This window comes from Macaca nemestrina, chromosome 7, assembly GCF_043159975.1.
Source record: "Macaca nemestrina isolate mMacNem1 chromosome 7, mMacNem.hap1, whole genome shotgun sequence".
Classification (NCBI taxonomy): Eukaryota; Metazoa; Chordata; class Mammalia; order Primates; family Cercopithecidae; genus Macaca; species Macaca nemestrina.
This window is the reverse complement of record NC_092131.1, coordinates 15801290-15821636: the sequence shown is the minus strand read 5'-3', so window position 1 is coordinate 15821636 and position 20347 is coordinate 15801290. Positions and strand designations below refer to the sequence as shown.

General features: G+C 45.0%; 2 protein-coding genes and 1 long non-coding RNA gene across 11 annotated transcripts in view; 1 reads left to right on the top strand and 2 right to left on the bottom strand.

Annotated features, from left to right (window-relative positions):
- Window positions 1-610, bottom strand: part of LOC105467544 (thyroid hormone receptor interactor 11) — a 69582-nt gene extending 68972 nt beyond the window's left edge. For both annotated transcript variants that reach the window (XM_011717204.2, XM_024788430.2), the window contains exon 1: window positions 472-610. In XM_011717204.2, the coding sequence (XP_011715506.2) occupies window positions 472-610 (139 nt within the window). The remainder of the gene's footprint in view (window positions 1-471) is intronic.
- Window positions 611-1087: 477 nt separating this feature from the next.
- The window catches only part of LOC139364208 (uncharacterized), a 65632-nt gene continuing 46372 nt past the window's right edge, over window positions 1088-20347 (top strand). For all 7 annotated transcript variants that reach the window (XR_011625620.1, XR_011625619.1, XR_011625616.1 and 4 more), the window contains exon 1: window positions 1088-1226. This is a non-coding gene — a long non-coding RNA (uncharacterized lncRNA). The remainder of the gene's footprint in view (window positions 1227-20347) is intronic.
- Window positions 2450-20347, bottom strand: part of LOC105467545 (ataxin 3) — a 65708-nt gene continuing 47810 nt past the window's right edge. Inside the window, exons 11-13 of one of the 2 annotated variants that reach the window (XR_011625613.1) lie at window positions 18972-19116; window positions 10237-11901; window positions 2450-3072 (exon numbers count right to left, since the gene is read on the bottom strand). Coding sequence is in view for 1 of the 2 variants with exons in the window: in XM_011717207.2 (XP_011715509.2) it covers window positions 19058-19116 (59 nt within the window). In the remaining variant the exon portion in view is untranslated. Of the gene's footprint in view, window positions 3073-10236; window positions 11902-18969; window positions 19117-20347 lie in introns of those variants that run through there. The other variant, XM_011717207.2, reaches the window with a different exon arrangement.

The window sequence follows — 20347 nt, the reverse complement described above, 5'->3', positions numbered from 1 at the left end:
GGACGTGTTTCATAACATACTCAAGACAGAAAAGAGCAAAACTCACCGAATGTTTAAATTATGAGTTATTTCAACTGTTACAAAAATAGAACACATATACAATTCTTTAAACTGTGTCAGAATACAGGGAAGTAAGAATGAGCTCAGACCCCAAACTGAGGGCAAAGTGGTGGGCGTGGATAAACCAAACAAAAATAAATTCGACATAACGTAGGAGCAGTTTCACTCTACTGTACTTTGAGATATCCAGAATATTTAAAGGAGGAGAACCAGGAGTCTTCCCCTGGCCCCCAGTGGTCTTTCATCATAGAAAATCTGTTGAGAAGAGGCAAGAGGAGGTGTGTGAAGAAAAAAGGGAGGAGCAGCATTCCTTGGCGACCTGTCCGCGTCTCCTGACTGATGGAAGTAGGGACCAAACGGACGTTCCCAGGGTCTTAGAAAAGCCCTCCCTTCCCTCGCTCCAGCTGTTACCTTCCACTTCCTCCGTGCCCTCCATCAGCATATCCTTTGTAAAGTTTGAAATCTGGCCAGTGAGGGAAGCCAGGCTGCCCCCGACATGACCCAGAGACTGGCCCAATCCGGAGCCGAGGCCCCCAAGCCAGGACGACATCGCAGCGAGTTTAGAGAACGACCTGGTCCCCTCGGGAAAAAAAAAAAAAAAAAAAGTTTAGCGCCGTCGGACGATCGGACCAAATATCCTTGAACGCCTGCCTTCGCGAGACCGGATACGATATCACAAAGCGGGGTTCTCAAGCAAGGCCGGCTCCAGGTTCTGCCTAGCAACGCAGAGGCCTGGTCTGGAATTTTACCAGGGTCCCGCCTCTAGTGACACAGTCACCCACGGAGGGCCTTCTGCTCATTCCCGCCGTCCAGATTGGGCCACTTCTTCCTCAGCTCTAGTGAGTTTCCCCAGTTCCGTGGGCTACTCCTGCCAACTCAACGCCGGCCGCCATGACACTCGCTCGGAAAGCGGCAGCGGATCATAGAAAGGCGTCGCGGTGGCGTAGACAGGCCCCGCGAAGCCGCCGGACGTGTCCGTGGCGCAAGGGAGGCTGGGATCGCGGAGGACCGCGCGCCGGTTGGATTGACTGCCGCTAGCGCCTAGCGCAAGGTTAGGTACACGCAGCCGGCCGGCTTTGGCTGGGGTAGGAATGGCCTGGATAACTGGGGCATCGCGGCGCTTCTCGGACTCCTGCAGCTGCGTTTCAAACCAGAGCCGACCCTTGGTGGGTAGTCGGGGGACCCTGCGAACCCTCCTTGTGTTGTTGAAACCTAATGTTTTAACTGGGACTACCTCCAGCGGTGCCTGGAGACTTGGCGGGGACTTTCCATTGCGCAGGAAGCGGCTTCAAATAACTTACACGCCTCACTGTATCGATTAGCTGCTCCGTGACAGGCACTATGGTAGGAACTGAGGCTGCAAAGATAGAACGGACGGGTTACAAAAAAAAAAAAAAAAAAAAAGAAAGAAAAAGAAAAAAGAAAGAAAGAAAAGGAAAAAAAAAGGATGGGTTGAAAATTCAGGTGTCCAAGCAGGAAACACACTTTCCTTCTATAGGAGAAATCTCTGGTGCCTTTATAGCTCACAGTTGAAACCCTACCTTCTTTAACATAGGATGAGCTATTTCCGTGAAGCTGCCCTCACCCAAGTAGTTAAAAAACGGTCAACCGTTTTTCAAAATGACTCTTTAAAGGACAGCAGGGCAACTTAATAGAGAAGTGCCATTTAGTGTCAACGCTCCTATGGTATTGGCGGCACTCGCTATGCAAGTGCTACACCTCCCTCAGTCCTGTTAGCCACACTGTGGCTGTAACACAGTGTCCTGCCTTGCTTGCTTCCTTCTCTAAAGGAAGAAAAGTTGTCATGTGACTTTCAAGCAATTGGTGCAGGATACGTGGACACACAGCATCTAGCCAGGGAGACTTCCACAGTTTTGGTTTCAAAAGGATATAGATCTGCAGTTCTTTTAAGCATAGCAATAGGTATACTGGCATCTTTCACTTTGATTGTATTCACAAGAGGGGCTACTGCAGATTGCACAGTTTGTGAACAGAACATTGGGAATGCCTCCAGTATTTGAGATCTGATAGCACCAGGCAATAGTAGTTCTCCCTGAAAGCTGAATTTTTTTTTTTTTTTTTTTTGATATGGAGCCTCGCTCTGTGACCCAGGCTGGAGTGCAGTGGTGAGATCTCGGCTCACTGCAACCTCCGCCTCCTGGGTTCAAGCGATTCTCCTGCCTCAGCCTCCGAAGTAGCTGGGACTACAGGCGCCCATTCTTCATTTTACTAATGAGAAACCAGTGCCCAGAAATGTTAAGTAACCCATCCAAGGTCATACAGCTAATAAGTGACAGACCCAGGCAGTCAGGCTTCGGAGTCTGCACATCTAACCACTGGGCTATGATGTTCACATGAATGCAGGGAAAGCATTTAATAAACACTTAAAGAATGAGATGTAAATTTTATTTTAAGCACATTCAGATATCCAGTGTGACTCCTGGATGTTTAAAAAAAAAAAAAAAAAAAGCAGGGCCGGGGGCAGTGGCTTACGCCTGTAATCCCCAGCACCTTGGGAGGCCAAGGCAGGCGGATCACCTGAGGTCAGGCCTTCAAGACCAGACTGGCCAACATGGTGAAACCCCATCTCTACTAAAAATACAAAAATTAGCCAGGTGTGGTGGCAGGCACTTGTCACACGCGTCTATGTGAAGAGACCACCAAACAGGCTTTGTGTGAGCAATAAAGCTGTTTATTTCACCTAGGTGGAGGTGGGCTGAGTCCGAAAAGAGAGTCAGCAAAGGGAGCTAAGGGTGGGGCAGTTTTATAGGATTTAGGTAGGTATTGGAAAATTACAGTAAAAGGGGGTTGTTCTCTGGTGGGCAGGGGTGGAGGTCACAAGGTGCTGGGTGTGGGAGCTTCTGAGCCAGGAGAAGGAATTTCAAAAGGTAATGTCATCAGTTAAGGCGGGAACCAGCCATTTTCACTTCTTTTGTGATTCTTCAGTTGCTTCAGGCCATCTGGACGTATATATGCGCAGGCTTGGGCTCAGAGGCCAGACATTCCTGTCTTCTTATATTAATAAGAAAAATAAAATAGTGTTGAAGTGTTGGGGCAGTGAAAATTTTGTGGGGTGGTATGGAGAGATAATGGGCGATGCTTTTCAGGGCTGCTTCAAGTGGGATTAGGGGCGGCGTGGGAACCTAGAGTGGGAGAGATTAAGCTGAAGGAAAATTTTGTGGTAAGGGGTGATATTGTGGGGTTGTTAGAAGGAGCATTTATCATATAGAATGATTGGTGATGGCCTGGATGTGGTTTTGTATGAATTGAGAAACTAAACGGAAGACACAAGGTCCAAATAAGAGAAGGAGAAAAACAGGTATTAAAGGACTAAGAATAGGGAGGACCCAGGACATCCAATTAGAGAGTGCCCAAGGGGGTTCAGTATAATTGGTTGGCAAGTTTTTGGGCTCTATTACTGAGTTTTTTTATGTTGTCATACACCAGGCCAGATTGATTTACGTAAAAACAATACTCTTCATTTAAAAATATACAGAGCCCTCCTTTTTCAGCAGTAAGTCAAGGCCTTGGCGGTTTGGAGGACAACTGCAGCTAGAGAGTCAACTTGGGCCTGAAGGACTGATAAAGTTTGTGATATGTCTGTGATGCTAGCAGAGAAGTCATTAGAGAGGCTATGGAAGGTTGTGACAGAGGTTGAAATGCCTGCTATTCCAGTACTGAGAGCAATAGTGGAGGTAGAAAGTCCTAAACCGACAAGCAAGGGAATTAGTGGAATAACTCTTTTTTTGTCGTATCAGTGTCATAAGGGGAAGAGGAAGTTTATGCCACCCTCTACCTCTCCCCAGCTATCTCCACCATACTATCAATCTTATCATAAGGGGAACAGGAAGCTCTTCAGTTCCATTTGCAAATTGAATTTTGGGAGTAAGGAAAACTAGTGTACATGTGCCTGTCCAATTAGCAGGTAGATACATGTAGGTAGAGGATCCACAGAGGAAGAAAAAGCCTTGTGCAAGGCAAAACTGGAAATGCAAAGTAAAAAGATGAGAAGGAGTGCTGAAAGGGGTGTGTTTTACCCAGACTCCTAGGGCTCCAGCTAGGGCGGCAGCCATCAGAGGTTGTAATGGGGACTGACGCAGTAACTGTGTAGAGGGGGAGGTTCAATTTTCATGGTGTATGAGAAAACGTTGAGTGTCTACGAGCAACCTTTCAGTGTTATTTCTGGGGCTGGGTATAAGTAAACAAGAAGAAGGCCTGGGAGGACAGTCTCATGAGCAAGGGGAAGGTAGCCAAGGATGGAGTGAAATACAGGGTAAGTGTCTTCCTAAGCAGGAATTACTGCTAATGTTTTTAAGTTTGCCTGTATTGATAGAGGGCTTATCTGTAATATGGAGCTGGAAGGCTCCAGTTGTTTCAGTGATGCGTGTAGTTGGACTTTGGAGATAAAGAGTGAAGGAACATCGAGAAGGTGAAAGGTTACCCAGGGGAATTCCAGTGGGTCTTTGCCGAGAGATACATAAAGGAGCGGCCACAGGAATAGTAGTTTGTGTTGTGAGGGGTCCAAATATGGGGGGAGTAGAGTTGATAGAAGGAGAAAGGTTTTTTAAGTAAGTGTGGAGGATGGCAGCAGCTTGCTCATGTGAAATGTCTGGGGAGGTCTTGCTGGACCTGTCTAGAAAGTAAAGAAATTCTTTAGGAGGGTAAAGGTGAGGGCTGTTAAAGGAAGTTCGGAGGTGTACGGAGACAGGAGATGTTGACCAGTCTGTATGTAAGGTGGGGACAGCTGTGTAGGCACAAGAAGAAAGGGAAATGCAAAGCCAGCAATTGTTCGCTAAGGAGGAATTAGAAACGGCTAGGAGAGAGTGAGTAAGATTGATAGTATGGTGGAGATAGCTGGGGAGAGGTAGAGGGTGGCATAAGGATGGGAATGAGAATAAGAGTGAGTATAAAAGTAAGGAATAGAGCTTCATCAGGGTGGAAGTATTGGAGGGTGCCCTGCCAGCAAAGATCATCTATCCACTTTAAGAGGGAGTTAAGAGTGGCAGTTTGGGGATAGCACCAGGAGATATCAGCTGTGATGGCTTAGAGAAACTGTAAACGGGCAGTGTAAACAAAAGCGGGGCATTTACGAGTAATTGAGAATGGTGAATAGGAGTATGACTAGACAGAAGATAGTAGGGATGACAAGTTTTTGGGGCACAGTCCAAATAGTGAGGGTGACTGTGTAAAGCCCTGTTGCAAAAAGTAGGGTAAGGACGAACAGACCTAATAGAATGAAGAGATGTATTAGGCTCATGAGGGTTATTACTGTTCTTCAGAAATGCAAGTGAGTTTAACGGAAGTAGGGGAGTGTTTGCGACTTCCAAGAGGAGGAGGAGGGATTAGTCTGGCTGTCCGACAAATACAGCTTTATTCTGGAACGGTGAACCCAGTGGGAGGATCCTGCAGGTGGATGGCAGTCGGGGTACTATAGATGACTAAGTACGGTTTGGTCCATTGAGGTTGTAGCGTGTGAGGGATCAGGTTTTTAACAAGAACTGATCATCCAGCTAGAGTGTCTTCATATGGCTGGGAATCTCGAGTAGGCAAGAGAAGATTAGCAGCCTGGTGAATTTCCTGTCTAGCCTGCTGGAGGACTAGAAGATTGTCACCTAGAGGGCTGGTGTCTGGGACAAGGTTGGGGCCGAGCAAGAAACTGCATCCATTTAAAAGTTCAAATCGACTGTACCCTGTAACATCTTGAGGACAGGCTCTAATTCTGAGAAGGGCAAGAGGTAAAAGTACTGTCCAGTCCTTTTAAAGTTGGAGGCTGAGCTTGGTGAGGTGTGTCTTTAAAAGACCATTAGTCCGTTCTACGTTTCCTGATGATTGAGGACAGTAAGGGGTATGAAGTTTCCCCTGAATACCAAGAGCCTGAGAAACTGCTTGGGCGATTTGACTAGTAAAGGCTGGTCCATTATTGGACTGTATAGAGGTGGGAAGGCCAAACTGAGGAATTATGTCTGACAGAAGGGAAGAAATGACCACGTGGCCTTCTCAGACCCTGTGGGAAAGGCCTCTACTCATCAAGTGAAAGTGTCTACCCAGACCAAGAGGTATTTTAGTTTCCTGACTCGGGACATGTGAGTAAAGTCAATTTGCCAGTCCTGGGCAGGGGCAAATCCCCGAGCTTGATGTGTAGGGAAGGCAGGGGGCCTGAATAATCCCTGAGGAGTAGTAGAACAGCAGATGGAACACTGAGAAGTGATTTCCTTGAGGATAGATTTCCACGTTGGAAAGGAAATGAGAGGTTCTAAGAGACGGGCTAGCAGCTTTTAACGTACATGGAAGAGGTTATGAAACGACAATAGAATAGAATGGGCCAGTGAGGTTGGAAGGAGATATTTTCCTTGGTCTAAGAACCATTTGCGTTATGTGGGAAGAGATTGATAGGTGGAAGTTTCAGTCTGTGAGTAGGTGGGAGTGACTGATGAGAAGGAGAAAAACTGGCCATGAGGGACAGAAGTTGGAACGCTAGCTGCTGCTTTAGCTGCCTTATCAGCATAAGCGTTGCCCAGAGCAATAGGATCTGATGCCTTTTGATGGCCCCTGTAGTGAACGACTCCAGCTTCCTTTGGAAGTAAAGCAGCCTTGAGAAGAGTTTTTATTAAAGAGGCATTAATGATGGAGGACCCTTGCGTAGTGAGGAAACCTCTTTCTGCCCATATAACAGCATTGTGGTGCAGGATATGGAAGGCATATTTAGAGTCAGTTTATATTGACAGGTAGTCCTTTTGCACGAGTGAGGGCTTGAGTTAAGGCAATGAGTTCGGCTTGCTGAGAGGCAGTGGAGGGGGGCAGAGCGGTAGCCTCAAGGATAGATGTGGAAGATACTACTATAGCATAGCCTGCCTTTGCTGGTGAATGGCAATTAGGCCTGCCATCAGTAAACCAAGTGTGATCAGGGTGAGGAACAGGAAAGAAGGAAATACGGGGAAATGGAGTGAATGCCAGGTGGATTAGAGAGATACAGTCATGGGGATCAGGTGTGGGATCAGGAATAATGTGGGGGCTAGCCTAAAACAGTAAGGTCAAGTTGTTTGGACAGAAAGGCTACAAGGCACAGTCCTGGCTCTTGTGTAAGAATTCCGACCACACAGCCCTGCACTTCGGCTGTGTGTAATGAAAAAAGAGTTGGGATGAGTTAGGGAGAACTAGTGTGGGAGCAGCTTTTAGGGCTGTTTTTTAAGGAATGGAAAGGGAAGTGGGGAAAGGACATAGGATTTATGGGGTCAGCTAGGTTTGCTTCTGTGAGTTTATATAATGGTTTTGTTAGGATGGCACAACCAGGTTTCCAAAGGCAAAAATATCCAACCATGCCCAGGAAGGAAAGGAGTTGTTGTTTTGTAGAAGGGGTTGGGGTTTGAGAGATCAGTTGGACATGATAGGCAGGGACAGCATGTGTGTTTTTATGAAGAATTATGCCGAGGTAGGTAACGGATGGAGAAGAAATTTGAGCTTTGGAGGGAGATACCGTATATCCCTTGGAGAATAAATGTTGAAGGAGCAGGAGGGTGTTTTGTTGAGAAGATTCAAAGGAGGGGCTACAAAGTTGAACGTCATCACTATATTGAATAAGGTGAGAAGTGAAGGAGTGGAAAGTAAATCATGAGAAAGAGCTTGGCTGAAGTAATGAGGGCTGTCCCTGAAGCCTTGTGGCAGTACAGCCCAGGTAAGCTGCTGAGACTGATGGGTGTCAGGGTCAGTTCAGGTAAAAGCAAAGAGAGGCTGGGACAAGGGGTGTAGGGGAATAGTGAAAAAAGCATCTTTAAGATCAAGAATGGAATAGTGAGTTGTGGAGGAAGGTACTGAGGACAAAAGAGTGTACGGGGTTGGGCACCACAGGGTGGATAGGCAAAACAATTTGGTTGATAAGGCCCAGATCCTGAATTAACCTGTAAGACTTGTCTGGTTTTTGAACAGGTAAAATGGGAGAATTTTAAGAAGAGTTTATAGGTTTTAGAAGCCCGTGCTGTAGCAGGCGAGTGATAACAGACTTCAATCCCCTTAAAGCCTGTTGTGGGATGGGATACTGGCGTTGAGCCGGGTAAGGGTGATTAGGTTTTAATGGGATAGTAATGGGTGTTTGATCAGTTGCCAGGGAGGGAGTGGAGGTGTCCCATTGTGGGTTAAGGTGGGGGGATAAGAGAGGAAGACGCAAAGGAGGCTTTGGGTTGGGAAGAAGGTTGGCAATGAGAGGTGGCTGTAGTCCAGGAATAATCAGGGAAGCAGATAACTAGGTTAAAATGTCTCAGCCTAATAAGGGAACTGGGCATGTGGGGATAACTAAAAAAGAGTGCATAAAAGAATGTTGTCCAAGTTGGCACCAGAGTGGGGGAGTTTTAAAGGGTTTTGAAGCTTGGCTGTCAATACCCACAACAGTTATGGAGGCAAGGGAAACAGGCCCTTAAAGAGAAGGTAATGTGGAGTGGGTAGCCCCCATATCAGTTAAACAGGGGATGGACTTACCCTCCACTGTAAGAGTTACCCAAAGCTCAGCATCTGTGATGGTCCAGGGGGCTTCTGAGGCAATCGAGCAGTGTCGGTCTTCAGCTGCTAAGCCGAGAAGATCTGGGAAAGAGTCAGTCAGAGAGCCTTGGGCCAGAGTTCCAGGGGCTCTGGGAGTATCTGCCAGGTTGGACAGTCCGATTTCCACTGGAGTCCTGCACAGATGGGACATGGCTTAGGAGGAATCCTGGGCTGCGGGCATTCCTTGGCCCAGTGGCCAGATTTCTGGCACTTGAAGCAAGATCCTGGGGTAGGCGGTCCTGGAGGAATGCCTGACCACTGCGGTTCAGGCATTTGGAAGGTCTTGTGTGCTGGAGATGTGGCTGGGGTTTGTCTCACAGTGGAGGCAAGGAATTGCAACTCAGAAATATGTTGCTACTTGGCTGCCTCTACTCTGTTATTGTACACCTTGAAGGCAAGGTTAATTAAGTCATGTTGTGGGGATTGAGGGCCAGAATCTAATTTTTTGGAGCTTTTTCTAATGTCAGGAGTGGGTTGGGTAATAAAATGCATGTTGAGAATAAGACGGCCTTCTGGCCCTTCTGGGTCTAGGGTGGTAAAGCATCTAAGGGTTGTTGCCAAACAGGCCATGAACAGGGTTGAGTTTTTATATTTGATGAAAAAGAGTCTAAACGCTAACTGATTTGGGAGAGGTCGGATAAAGAAAAAGGAGCATTAACCTTGGCTATGCCTTCAGCTCCAGCCACCTCTTTAAGAGGAAATTGTTGGGCAAGTGGGGGAGGGCTAGTCAAGGAAAGAAACTGTAAGCCAGATGGGATGTTAGGAGGGGGTGATAAAAGGATTATAGGGTGGGGGAGTGGAGGCTGAGGAAGAATTGGGACCTGGGTCAGCCTAGCGAGGAGCAGCCTGGGGAAGAGGGGAGAGGTCAGATGAATCCGTAGAAAAGGAGGACGCAAAGGACTCAGAGCTTGGGGTGGAGACTGAAGGAAGAGACAGGAGAGAAAGAAGAAAGATTCGGAACGAGTCACTTTGGGAGCAGAGACTAGGGAGGGACCAATGTGTAAAAGAATGTGTGGATGTCAGGCACCTTAGACCATTTGCCCATTTTTCGACAAAAATTATCTAGATCCTGTAGGACAGACAAATTGAACGTGCCATTCTCTGGCCACTTGGAACTACTGTCGAGTTTGTATTAGGGTCAAGCAGTATTGCAGAAGAAAATAAGACTTTTAAGTTTTAGGTCAGGTGTGAGTTGAAGAGGTTTTAAGTTCTTGAGAACACAGGCTAAGGGAGAAGAAGGGGGAATGGCGGGCGGAAGGTTGTCCATAGTGAAGGAGGTAAGTTTAAAGAGAAAGGTAGAGACACAGAAAAGGGGGTGGGTGAGCAGCCAAAGCAGGCGTCCCCGCAATTGACTTGCCACCAAGGGAATGTGGGTGAATGACCAAGGAAGGTGCCCCCCGATGATCAGTCACCAATGGAGTGTGAGCGAAAAATCAGGCAGGTGTCCCCACAGTGATTAAACACCAAGGGAAGACTGTCTTCCTGAGTCTGTGACCAGCGCCAGAGTTTTGGGTCCATGGATAAAATGTGTCTCCGTTGTCTCTACTAGAGAGGAAAAAGAACTGGAATTGGAAGGACAGGGAGACTGAAGGGTAGCAAGAGAGGGAGATTGAAGGGTAGCAAGAGAGGCTGGAAAAGACCGCTTACCTGATTTGAAATTCATGAGCTGTTCCTTGGGCTGGTTGGTCTGAGGACCCAAGGTCGCAAGTGGATCTCCTCATGGAGTGAGGGCGAGGACAGGGGACTGGTCTCCCAGAGGAGTCCTCCTGTCAGGTCTTCGGCACCAAATGTCACACACATCCATGTGAAGAGACCACCAAACAGGCTTTGTGTGAGCAACAAGGCTGTTTATTTCACCTGGGTGAAAAAGAATGAGACATGTAAGTATCTGGGAAAGAGCAATCCAGGCAGAAAGAAACAGCTGATGCAAGTACTTTGAGGCAGGAGAATCCTTGGCAGGTTAGTAAATTAGAAGGAAGGTAAGGATAGCTAGTGCAGAAAATTAGAAGGAAGGCAAGGATGGCTAGTGCAGAAATTAAGTAATTAACATAAAAGCTATGTCCTAAAAGTTTCTCATGGGGGATTTCTTTCTGTGAGATAGACTATGACCCAAGAAACTTAATAAATAATGTGATAAATAATGCGATGTGATGTCTTGGATGTGCTTCAAAATAATGGAAGTTGACTTTGCTCCCGTGTGTGTGTGTCTGTGTGTGTGTTTGTATGTGTGTATAATAGAGGTGGGGTAGGTGAAACAAGAATTGTCAGGAACTGATAATTGTTGAAGCTGGGTGGTGGGTACATAAGGTTCATTGAACAAGTCTTTTGCTTTTGCATATGTTTGAAATTTTTTATAATAAAAAGTTAAAAGACATACAAGTTTGATAGCATTTGAGCTGAAGACATCTCTTCCTTTTTCTGCAAAATATCTCAGTAGCGAATACATTGCTCTTCATCACTCATTAAGCAGCAAAACAAACCCAGCACAATTGAACATAATATCTCAAACAGCCTATGAACCTCAGTGGCTACAGGTGGTGGGATCAAAGCTGCCCAGCTGAAATTTCAAACCCAGGACAATGGATAGAACAGGAAAAAAGACAAAAAATAACTTATTAGCTGCAAGCTGCTTTCCATTACTCAAGCAGTGGGATCATCAGTATTCCTTAAGGAAAAACAATTCATCTGTTTTTTGTTTTTTGTTTTGAGATGGAGTCTCACTCTGTCACCTGGGCTGGAGTGCAGTTGTTTGATTTCAGCTCACTGCAACCTTCGCCTTCCAGGTTCAAGTGATTCTCCTGCCTTAGCCTACTGAGTAGCTGGGATTACAAGTGTGCACCACTGCGCCCAGCTAATTTTTTGGCTGGTCTGGAACTCCTGACCTCAAGTGATCCATCCGCCTTGGCCTCCCAAAGTGATAGGATTACAGGCATGAACCACTTTACTCAGCCAGTTCATCTGTTCTGAGAAAACCATCAAAATGAATTTATTTATGAAACTATAAAGCAAAAACTCAGTTTTAAAGTAGACTTTAAAATTTAGTCTGATATTTTTCTGAATTTCTAAGCATTAGGCTTATGATTGTCATTTTATTATTTTATACATTACCAACTTACGGAAAAAAAAAAAGATTTAGCACTCTGGTATTTCCCTTTATTTCCCTTGCTTCTGGGCTTTCAGTATGGTGATATCATAATTATTGGTAAAGTAAGTAATCAATGCTTACCTTATATGACTATGTAAGTCTTATTCATTGCAGCTGAGTCAAATGTTGTACCAAGATTATATTGCCTTTTCTACCTTTTGTTCTTCCTGAAATTAACAGGTTCCATTTTTTAAATTTGCACAATTTACCATTACTACAGAATCTTTCTAAAACTTACCCAGAGAATTATAAAGTGCTTCTGTTTTCAACAAAACATCAAGAATTCTATCAATTGGCTAGACTCAGTTCTCTCTACCCAGGACCCTGTTTTCCTGCTCTACTCTCCTCTGATTATTCTCTGTGCCTTGTTTTCTTCCAAGAAGCTTATCAGATCTTCTCTTTATTTCTGATGCTCTGAAATTAATAATGGTGTACTTTGATGTGAGTTTGCTTTTGTTTCATACATTATGCTGGGCACCCTGAGCCCATTCAAAAAGGGCTTTTAGTTCTGCGAATTATTTTAACTCTCTCTCTCTCTCTATATATATATATATTTTTTTTTAGTGATGAATGTCTCCTCTCTAGGGAATCTGCTGTTTCTTTTTTCTTTCTTTCTTTTTTGAGATGGAGTCTCTCTCTGTCACCCAGGCTGGAGTCCAATGGCATGATCTTGGCTCACTGCAACCTTCCCCTCCCAGGTTCAAGCAATTCTTCTGTCTTAACCTCCTTAGTAGCTGGGATTACAGGCATGCGCCACCACGCCTGGCTGATTTTTGTATTTTTAGTAGAGATGGGGTTTCACATGTTGGTCAGGCTGGTCTCGAACTCCTGACCTTGTCATCACCTGCCTTGGCCTCCCAAAGTGCTGGAATTACATGAGCCACCACACCCAGCCTCTTTCAAAGAGTTTTAACCACACCTCCTGATTTCAGTCTACATCTAACCCCACCTCCCGGGATACTTGTTGCTTTCCTTTCCTGCATATTGCTAGGAACTCTTAAACACTGAGTATCCAGCTTCCTGGTTCTGGTCATTCTTGCATCAACTTGTCATCTTCCAAAAAACAAAAAAATGTTAGCATCTCTCGCTGGGCGCGGTGGCTCATGCCTGTAATCCCAGCACTTTGGGAGGCCAAGGCGGGCGGATCACCTGAGGTTGGGAGTTTGAGACCACTCTGACCAACATGGAGAAACTCTGTCTCTACTAAAAATACAAAATTAGCTGGGTATGGTGGTGCATGCCTGTAATCCCAGCTGCTCAGGAGGCTGAGGCAGGAGAATCGCTTGAACCCAGGAGGTGGAGGTCGCAGTGAGCCGGAGAGTGCACCATTGCACTCCAGCCTGGGCAACAAGAGCGAAACTCTGTCCCCCCACCGCACCCCCCCAAAAAAGGGAAAATTTAGCATTTCTCTTCTGTTGTTGTCTCACCTGGAAATGACTGATAATTATTCCCTAAAGTCTGTTCTCCCTTTCATATATAGTAATTGAGCCCCCACTTTTTACCTGGATGCATGACAGCCAAGATGCCAGTGTCCCTATTGCACCCGCTCATCCCTTTACCACTTTTGTGCACACCAGCCAGCACCTGTGTCTGTCAGCAGACTGCCTCCAGGCTACTGGAGCCCATACTTTCCAGGTGCCCGGAGAGCTGAAACACAACCTTATTCAGCCAGAGTTGAAAATTCTGCAGCTTGCCTGTCCTGTTTTGGACAACTCTAAGATGTGAATATCCTGCCTCCAAACTGTCTGCAGGACTGAGGCTTTGCTTGATAGGATCCCCTTGCTTGGCTTCCTTCCTTTCCATTTTCCACTTTCTTACTCCCCTATGCCCTTTCCGTTTCTTCCTGGAACACTTTTAAAAAATCATTTTCGGCCAGGCGCAGTGTTTCACGCCTGTAATCCCAGCACTTTGGGAGGCCGAGGCGGGCAGATCACCTGAGGTCAGGAGTTTGAGATCAGCCTGGCCAACATAGTGAAACCCTGTCTCTACTAAAAATACAAAAAAAAAAAAAAAAAATAGCCGGGCATGGTGGCACATGCCTGTAGTCCCAGCTATTTGGGAGACTGAGGCAGAAGAATTGCTTGAACCTGGGAGGCAGAGGTTGCAGTGAGCCGAGATCATGCCACTGATCTCCAGCCTGGGTGACAGAGTGAGACTCCATCTCAAAATAAATTAATTAAATAAGTAAATAATCATTTTCACAGGAATCCTCGTCTCAGGATCTGCCTGTAGGGTACTCAAGCTAAGATGCATGGCAACCCAGAATAAAAACCACCTTGTAGCTAGTAGTTGTCATGTTAAGCTCTGGCCAATATAATGTAAATGGAAGGGGTATGCACAACTTTGAGAAGGTAACCTGAAAGAAAAGGTACATAGACTTTTTCTGCCCTCCTTTTTTTTTTTTTAAATTGTTTGAGATGGGGTCTCACTCTGTTGCTCAGGCTGGAGTGCAGTGGCGCGATTATAGCTCACTGCAGCCTCAAACCTCCAGGTTCCAGGTATCCTCTCACCTCAACCTCCTGAATATCTGGGACCACAGGTACACGCCACCATGTCCGACTGTTTTTTTTTATATCTTGTAGAGATGAGGTCTCCCTATGTTGCTCAAGCTGGTCTCAAACTCATGGGCTCATGTGATCCTCCTGCCTTGGCCTCCCGAAGTGCTGGGATGACAGATATGAGCCACCAAACCCGGCCTCCCTTCTCTTTCTGATTGCTGGGCATGATCACCAACACAGCCATATCAGATCCATGAGCTGACCTTAACCATGGAAGCCATGTACATGAAGCCATTATGTCAGAGGAATGTAAACCAGAGCAACTCCATCTTTTCTTCTTTTTCCTCCCCAAGACGCAGTCTTGCTCTGTCGTCCAGGCTGGAGTGCATGGCGCGATCTCTGCTCACTGCAACCTCCACTGCCTCCTGGGTTCAAGTGATTCTCCTGCATCAGCCTCCCAAGTAGCTGGCATAACAGGCGCACGCCAACCACGCCCGGCTAATTTTTGTATTTTTGGTAGAGACGGGGTTTTGCCATGTTGACCAGGCTGGTCTTGAACTCTTGACCTCGTGATCCACCCACCTCAACCTCCCAAAGTTCTGGGATTACAGGCATGAACCACCGCGCCGGGCCGCAACTCCATCTTGAATAGGAGCTGGGTAAAATGAGGTTGAAACCTACTGGGCTGTATTCCCAGATGGTTAAGGCATTCTAAGTCACAGGATGAGATACAAGGTCAACATAAAATACAGGTCATAAAGTCCTTGCCGTTAAAACAGGTTGCAGTAAAGGAGCTGGCCAAAACCCACCAAACCAAAAAGGCCACACAAGAGTGACTTCTGGTCCTCCTCAGTGCTACGCTCCCACCAGCACCATGACAGTTTGCGAATGCCACGGCAATATCAGGAAGTTACCCTATATGGTCTAAAAAGGGGAGGCATAAATAATCCACCCCTTGTTTAGCATATCATCAAGAAATAACCATAAAAATGGGCAACCAGCAGCCCTCCAGGCAGCTCTGTCTATGGAGTAGGGAATTTTTATTCCTTTCTTAATAAACTTGCTTTTACTTTGCACTGTGGACTTGGCCTGAATTCAAGAACCCTGTCTTGGGGTCTGGATCGGGACCCCTTTCCTGTAACAATTATACAGAAAGAGCAGATTCCTGACACTGTGATGCTGTATCATCCCTGGACTGGCCGTCTCCGCATTTCTTGAAGATGAGAGGAGAAAAAAAACCCATAGCATGTAAAGTCGCTGTTATATTAGTTTTTGTTTCCATTTGAGACGGAGTCTTGCTCTGTCATCTAGTCTGGAGTGCAGTGACACGATCTCAGCTCACTGCAACCTCTGCCTCCCTGGTTCAAGTGATTCTCCTGTCTCAGCCAACTTCAGTAGCTGGGATTACAGGCATATGCCACCACACCTGGCTGGTTTTTATATTCTTAGTAGAGATGAGGTTTTACTATGTTGGTCAGGCTGGTCTCGAACTCCTGACCTTGTGATCTGCCTGCCTCAGCCTCCCAAAGTGCTGGGATTACAAGGTGTGAGCCATCGCGCCCAGGTGTTTTTTTTTGTTTTTGTTTTTGTTTTACAACCAAACCTAATCCAATGAATGCATCTCCTCTCCTGGTCCCTGTGTTCTTGTGGGTTTATATATTTTTCTTTAACCTAGGTGGGATTTTGGAAGGGAGCAAATATAGTGATCAGTCCTCTGTATTTTTTATGTGATAAGATATGCATAACACAAAATTGACCTTTATAACCATTTTCAATTGTTAAATGGTTATACGGTTCATTGAATGTACATTAAGTACATTCATATTGTTGTGCAGCCATCACAACTATCCATCTCCAGAACTTTTTTCATCTTCCTAAACTGAAACTCCATACTCGTTAAATGACTCCCAATTTTCCCCTCTACCATCCCCCGGCAACCACCATTCTACTTTTTGTCTCTGTGAGTTTGGCTATTCCAAGGATCTTACATAAATGGAATTATACACTATTAATACTCTGTATTTAACTAGAAGCCCCTGGAAGATGTGTGAGATGGTGGTTCAAAGCAGTTAAATCTGGCCGGGTTAGGTGGCTCACGCCTGTAATCCCAGCACTTTGGGAGGCCAAGGCGGGTGGATCACCTGAGCTCAGAAGTTCTAAACCAGCCTGGGTAACATGGCAAAACCCCACCTCTAAAAATACAAAATTAGCTGGAGGTGGTGGCCCGCACCTGTAATCCCAGCTATTCAGGTGGCTGAGGCAGGAGAATTGCTTGAGCCCAGGAGGCAGAGTTTGCCGTGAGCCGAGATGGTGCCACTGCACTCCAGCTTAGGCGACAGAACGAGGCCCCGTCTTAAAAAAAAAAAAAAAAAAAAAAAAAAAAAAAAAAAAAAAGCAGTCTTCTCTGGGTCTGGTAAAAGGGGTTTCAGTGTTGGAGACAGAGATGCCCCTGCCCCTGTGCAGAATTCAAACACAGCTTTTGGAAAAAATGCATCTGGAGAAGGCGCAGAAGCAATGGAGGTGGCATAGAATCTGCTCCCTCCTGGCCTACTGTGCTAGTTTGAGCCACTTTAGAGGAGTGAAGAACAAGACTTAGCAGGACTCTGAGCACAAGAAGAGCTGCTTGGGGCCCATGTAGTGACATGTGGCTCAGGGCTGAGACAAGGGCCATTCCTTTCTGCTGAGCTTGAATTATAGTACCTCTCTGGTGTTCAACAATTTGACATTTTTGGGCTTGGTATTTTTCCATCTTATTTTTTTTAACCAGGTTACTGGTATGTAAAAAAGCTATTGGTTTTCTTTGATGGATAAATGAATAAGCAAAATGTGCATATATCATTCAATGGAATATTATTCAGCTTTTAAAAAGAAGAAAATTCGGACATATGCTACAACATGGATGAACCTTGACATGCAAAGTGAAATACACTAGTCACAAAAAAAACCCTACAAATACTGAATGATTCCACTTATATGAGATACTTAGAATTATAGAGACAAAGTAGAATGGTAGTTGTCAGGGGCTGGGGAAGGGAGGAAGGATAGAGAGCCATACTGACTGAGCTCCTTTCTACCCTAATACAAGAGACTCTCATAGGCAGGAATATCATCACCCTTATTCAGCCTGAAGAAGTTACAGAAGATGGATCTTCATCCCTCTGCAACCCTTAGGATTAAGGGTTGTCTTATAAAAGGGAGTAGGGAAATATCAGAGGCGTTTGAACCAGAGCAACTCCATCTTGAATAAGGGCTGGGTAAAATGAGCCTGAGACCTACTGGGCTGCATTCCCAGATGGTTAAGGCATTCTAAGTCACAGGATGAAATAGAAGGTCTGCACAAGATACAGGTCATAAAAAACTTGCTAGTAAAACAGGTTGCAGTAAAGAAGCCAGCTGAAAAAGCCAAGATGGCGATGAAATGACCTCTGGTCCTCCTCACTGCTGCACTCCCGTAAGCACCATGATAGTTGACAAATGCCATAGCAATGCTGGGAAGTTACCCTAAACGGTCTAAAAAGGGGAGGCATGAATAATCCACCCCTTGTTTAGCATATCCTCAAGAAATAACCAGCCAGGCGAGGTGGCTCATCCCAGCACTTTGGGAGGCCAAGGCAGGTGCATCACAAGGTAAAGAGATGGAGACCTTCCTGGCCAACATGGTGAAACCCTGTCTCTACTAAAAATACAAAAATTAGCTGGGCATGGTGGCACACACCTGTAGTCCCAGCTACTCAGGAGGCTGAGGCAGAAGAATTGCTTGAACCCAGGAGACAGAGGTTGCAGTGAGCTGAGATCATGCCAATGCACTACAGCCTGGCAACACAGCGAGATTATTTAAAAAAAAAAGGGGGGGGGGGGCGGGGTGGGCAACCAGCAGCCCTCAGGGCTGCTCTGCCTATGGGGTAGCCATTCTTTTATTCCTCTACTTTCTTAATGAACTGGCTTTCAATTCTTTCAATTTATGGACTTGCCCTGAATTCATTCTTGCACAAGATCCAAGAACCCTCTTGGGGTCTGGATCGGGATCCCTGTCCTGTAACATATTATGTTTCAAAATTTGTGCCCAATCCTAATTAAAGCTAAAATGAATAGACAACCCTAAATGTGAAGACAATATATTCCTCAATCAGTCTAGGTGGAGTCCAATCATTACATTTGGATTCTGGTGTCCAGAGTTAGATACAATGAGGAAAAACAGCACTCTTAAAAATTGCTACTAATGTGCTTTGTTTGGCCCTCAGGGTTAAAAATCAATTGAGCAAACATTTATGATTTTTTTAAGGCAGCATTCTGTCTCTATTTTTTTTTTTAATAGAGATGGGGTCTCTTTATGTTGCCCAGGCTGGTCTCGAACTCCTGGGCTCAAGTGATCCTTCCACCTCGGCCTCTCAAAGTGCTGGGATTAAAGGCATGAGCCACTGGCACCCTGCCAATTGAGCAACCATTTTAAAAATATATTTCAAATAAAAATTTGGAATTCTTAGCTTCTCTTGGAAAAGACTCGGGATCCAGTAATAATGGACCTTTTGGCAGGCAGTAAGCTGGAATAGAATATCAATGGACTGTGCTGGCCTGCGTTACTCATATTCACCACCACAGCTGGTTAAGAACAATCCATAAAACCGTGCTTCTCAAGCTTCACTCTACACTTCAGTGTCCTGGGGATCTTGCAAAAAGTGCAAGTTCTGATTCAGTAGGTCTGAGTGTGGCCTGAAACTCTGCATTTCTGAAAAACTCACAGGTGATACAGATGTTGCTGGTCCTCCATCCACACTTTTTTCCTGCTTTGTCGACCAGGCTAGAATTACAGTGGCAAGATCATAGCTCACTGCAGGCTCAAACTCCTGGGCTCAAGCAATCCTCCTGCTTCTGCCTCCTGGGTAGCTGGAATTACAGATGCAAGCCACAAAGCTCAGCTCTAATCATACTTTGAATAGCTATGAATTAACAATAAACACAAATTCAAAAGGAAATAGAAAAGCAGACATTATCTTTATTTAATAATCTTTGATATTTAAAATACAACTCATTGAACATCCACACTAACAACAGAATCCTCAGTGTTCAACAGTGCTTTGGAAGCCCGGCTTTTCTAAGGACCAGACAGGAAGGCCTGTGTGTGTAATAACAGCAAATGAACTTACGAGGGAGCACACACAGAGGGGCTGCAGGGCTGGGTCCTGAGCAAGGGGCACTGCCACAGTGCACTTGTATCATGGCCAAACAACAATGCTTTTTGTTTCAGATATTTTCTGCACTTGAATTTCAAATATTTTATTTATACAGAACAGTAATTTTTAAAAAGTTATTCCTAATAGCCCAGTGTTGTAAAAATTAGATAATCACATTTAAAATGTATGTTTTTGTCTTTCAAAAAAAAAAAGCATTAAAAAAATTCAGAAAACATTCCTTGAACTATGTAAGAGACAACTGAGAGCTTCCTAAGTGCCTCAGGAACATCCGTGTGTATTTCACTAGTTTCCCATTGCTTTGTCTATGCATCCACCAGCTTAAAATGTTTTTTGATATGCTATTAAACATGCCAATGACGATAAATTTAGAAGTTAAGTTATTAGCATTCATTCTTAAAATGTCAGACCATTTGGAAAAAATAAAAATAGCAAAGGTTTTCTTCAAATTAAAAAACAAAATTAAAATTCTAGAATTTACCAACCATGTCAATGATCTTCATTCATGAAAGCAAATTAGAACAAAAGACATTTTTCTTATGTTTAAAACTTTAAAAAACTACAAAGCCAGCTCATTTTTCAAAGCAAAAAATGCTGGTTATAAAGGGACCAGGAATAAAAGAAAGTTTTTATTTTGAATATGAAAAATAAAAAGTTATTTACATTGCTGACATGATTAGTTGATCCAATCTGATTATTTCTTAATTAGGATCACATATATCATATGTCTATACTTGTTAAGGACTCGATACAACAAACAATTCACTTTGAAAACAGTAGCCCAAGGCCAGGCATGGTGGCCTGCACCTGTAATCCCAGCACTTTGGGAGGCTGAGGCAGGCGGATCACCTGAGGTCAGGAGTTTGAGACCAGCCTGACTAACATGGTGAAACCCCGTCTCTACTAAAAACAAACAAACAAACAAA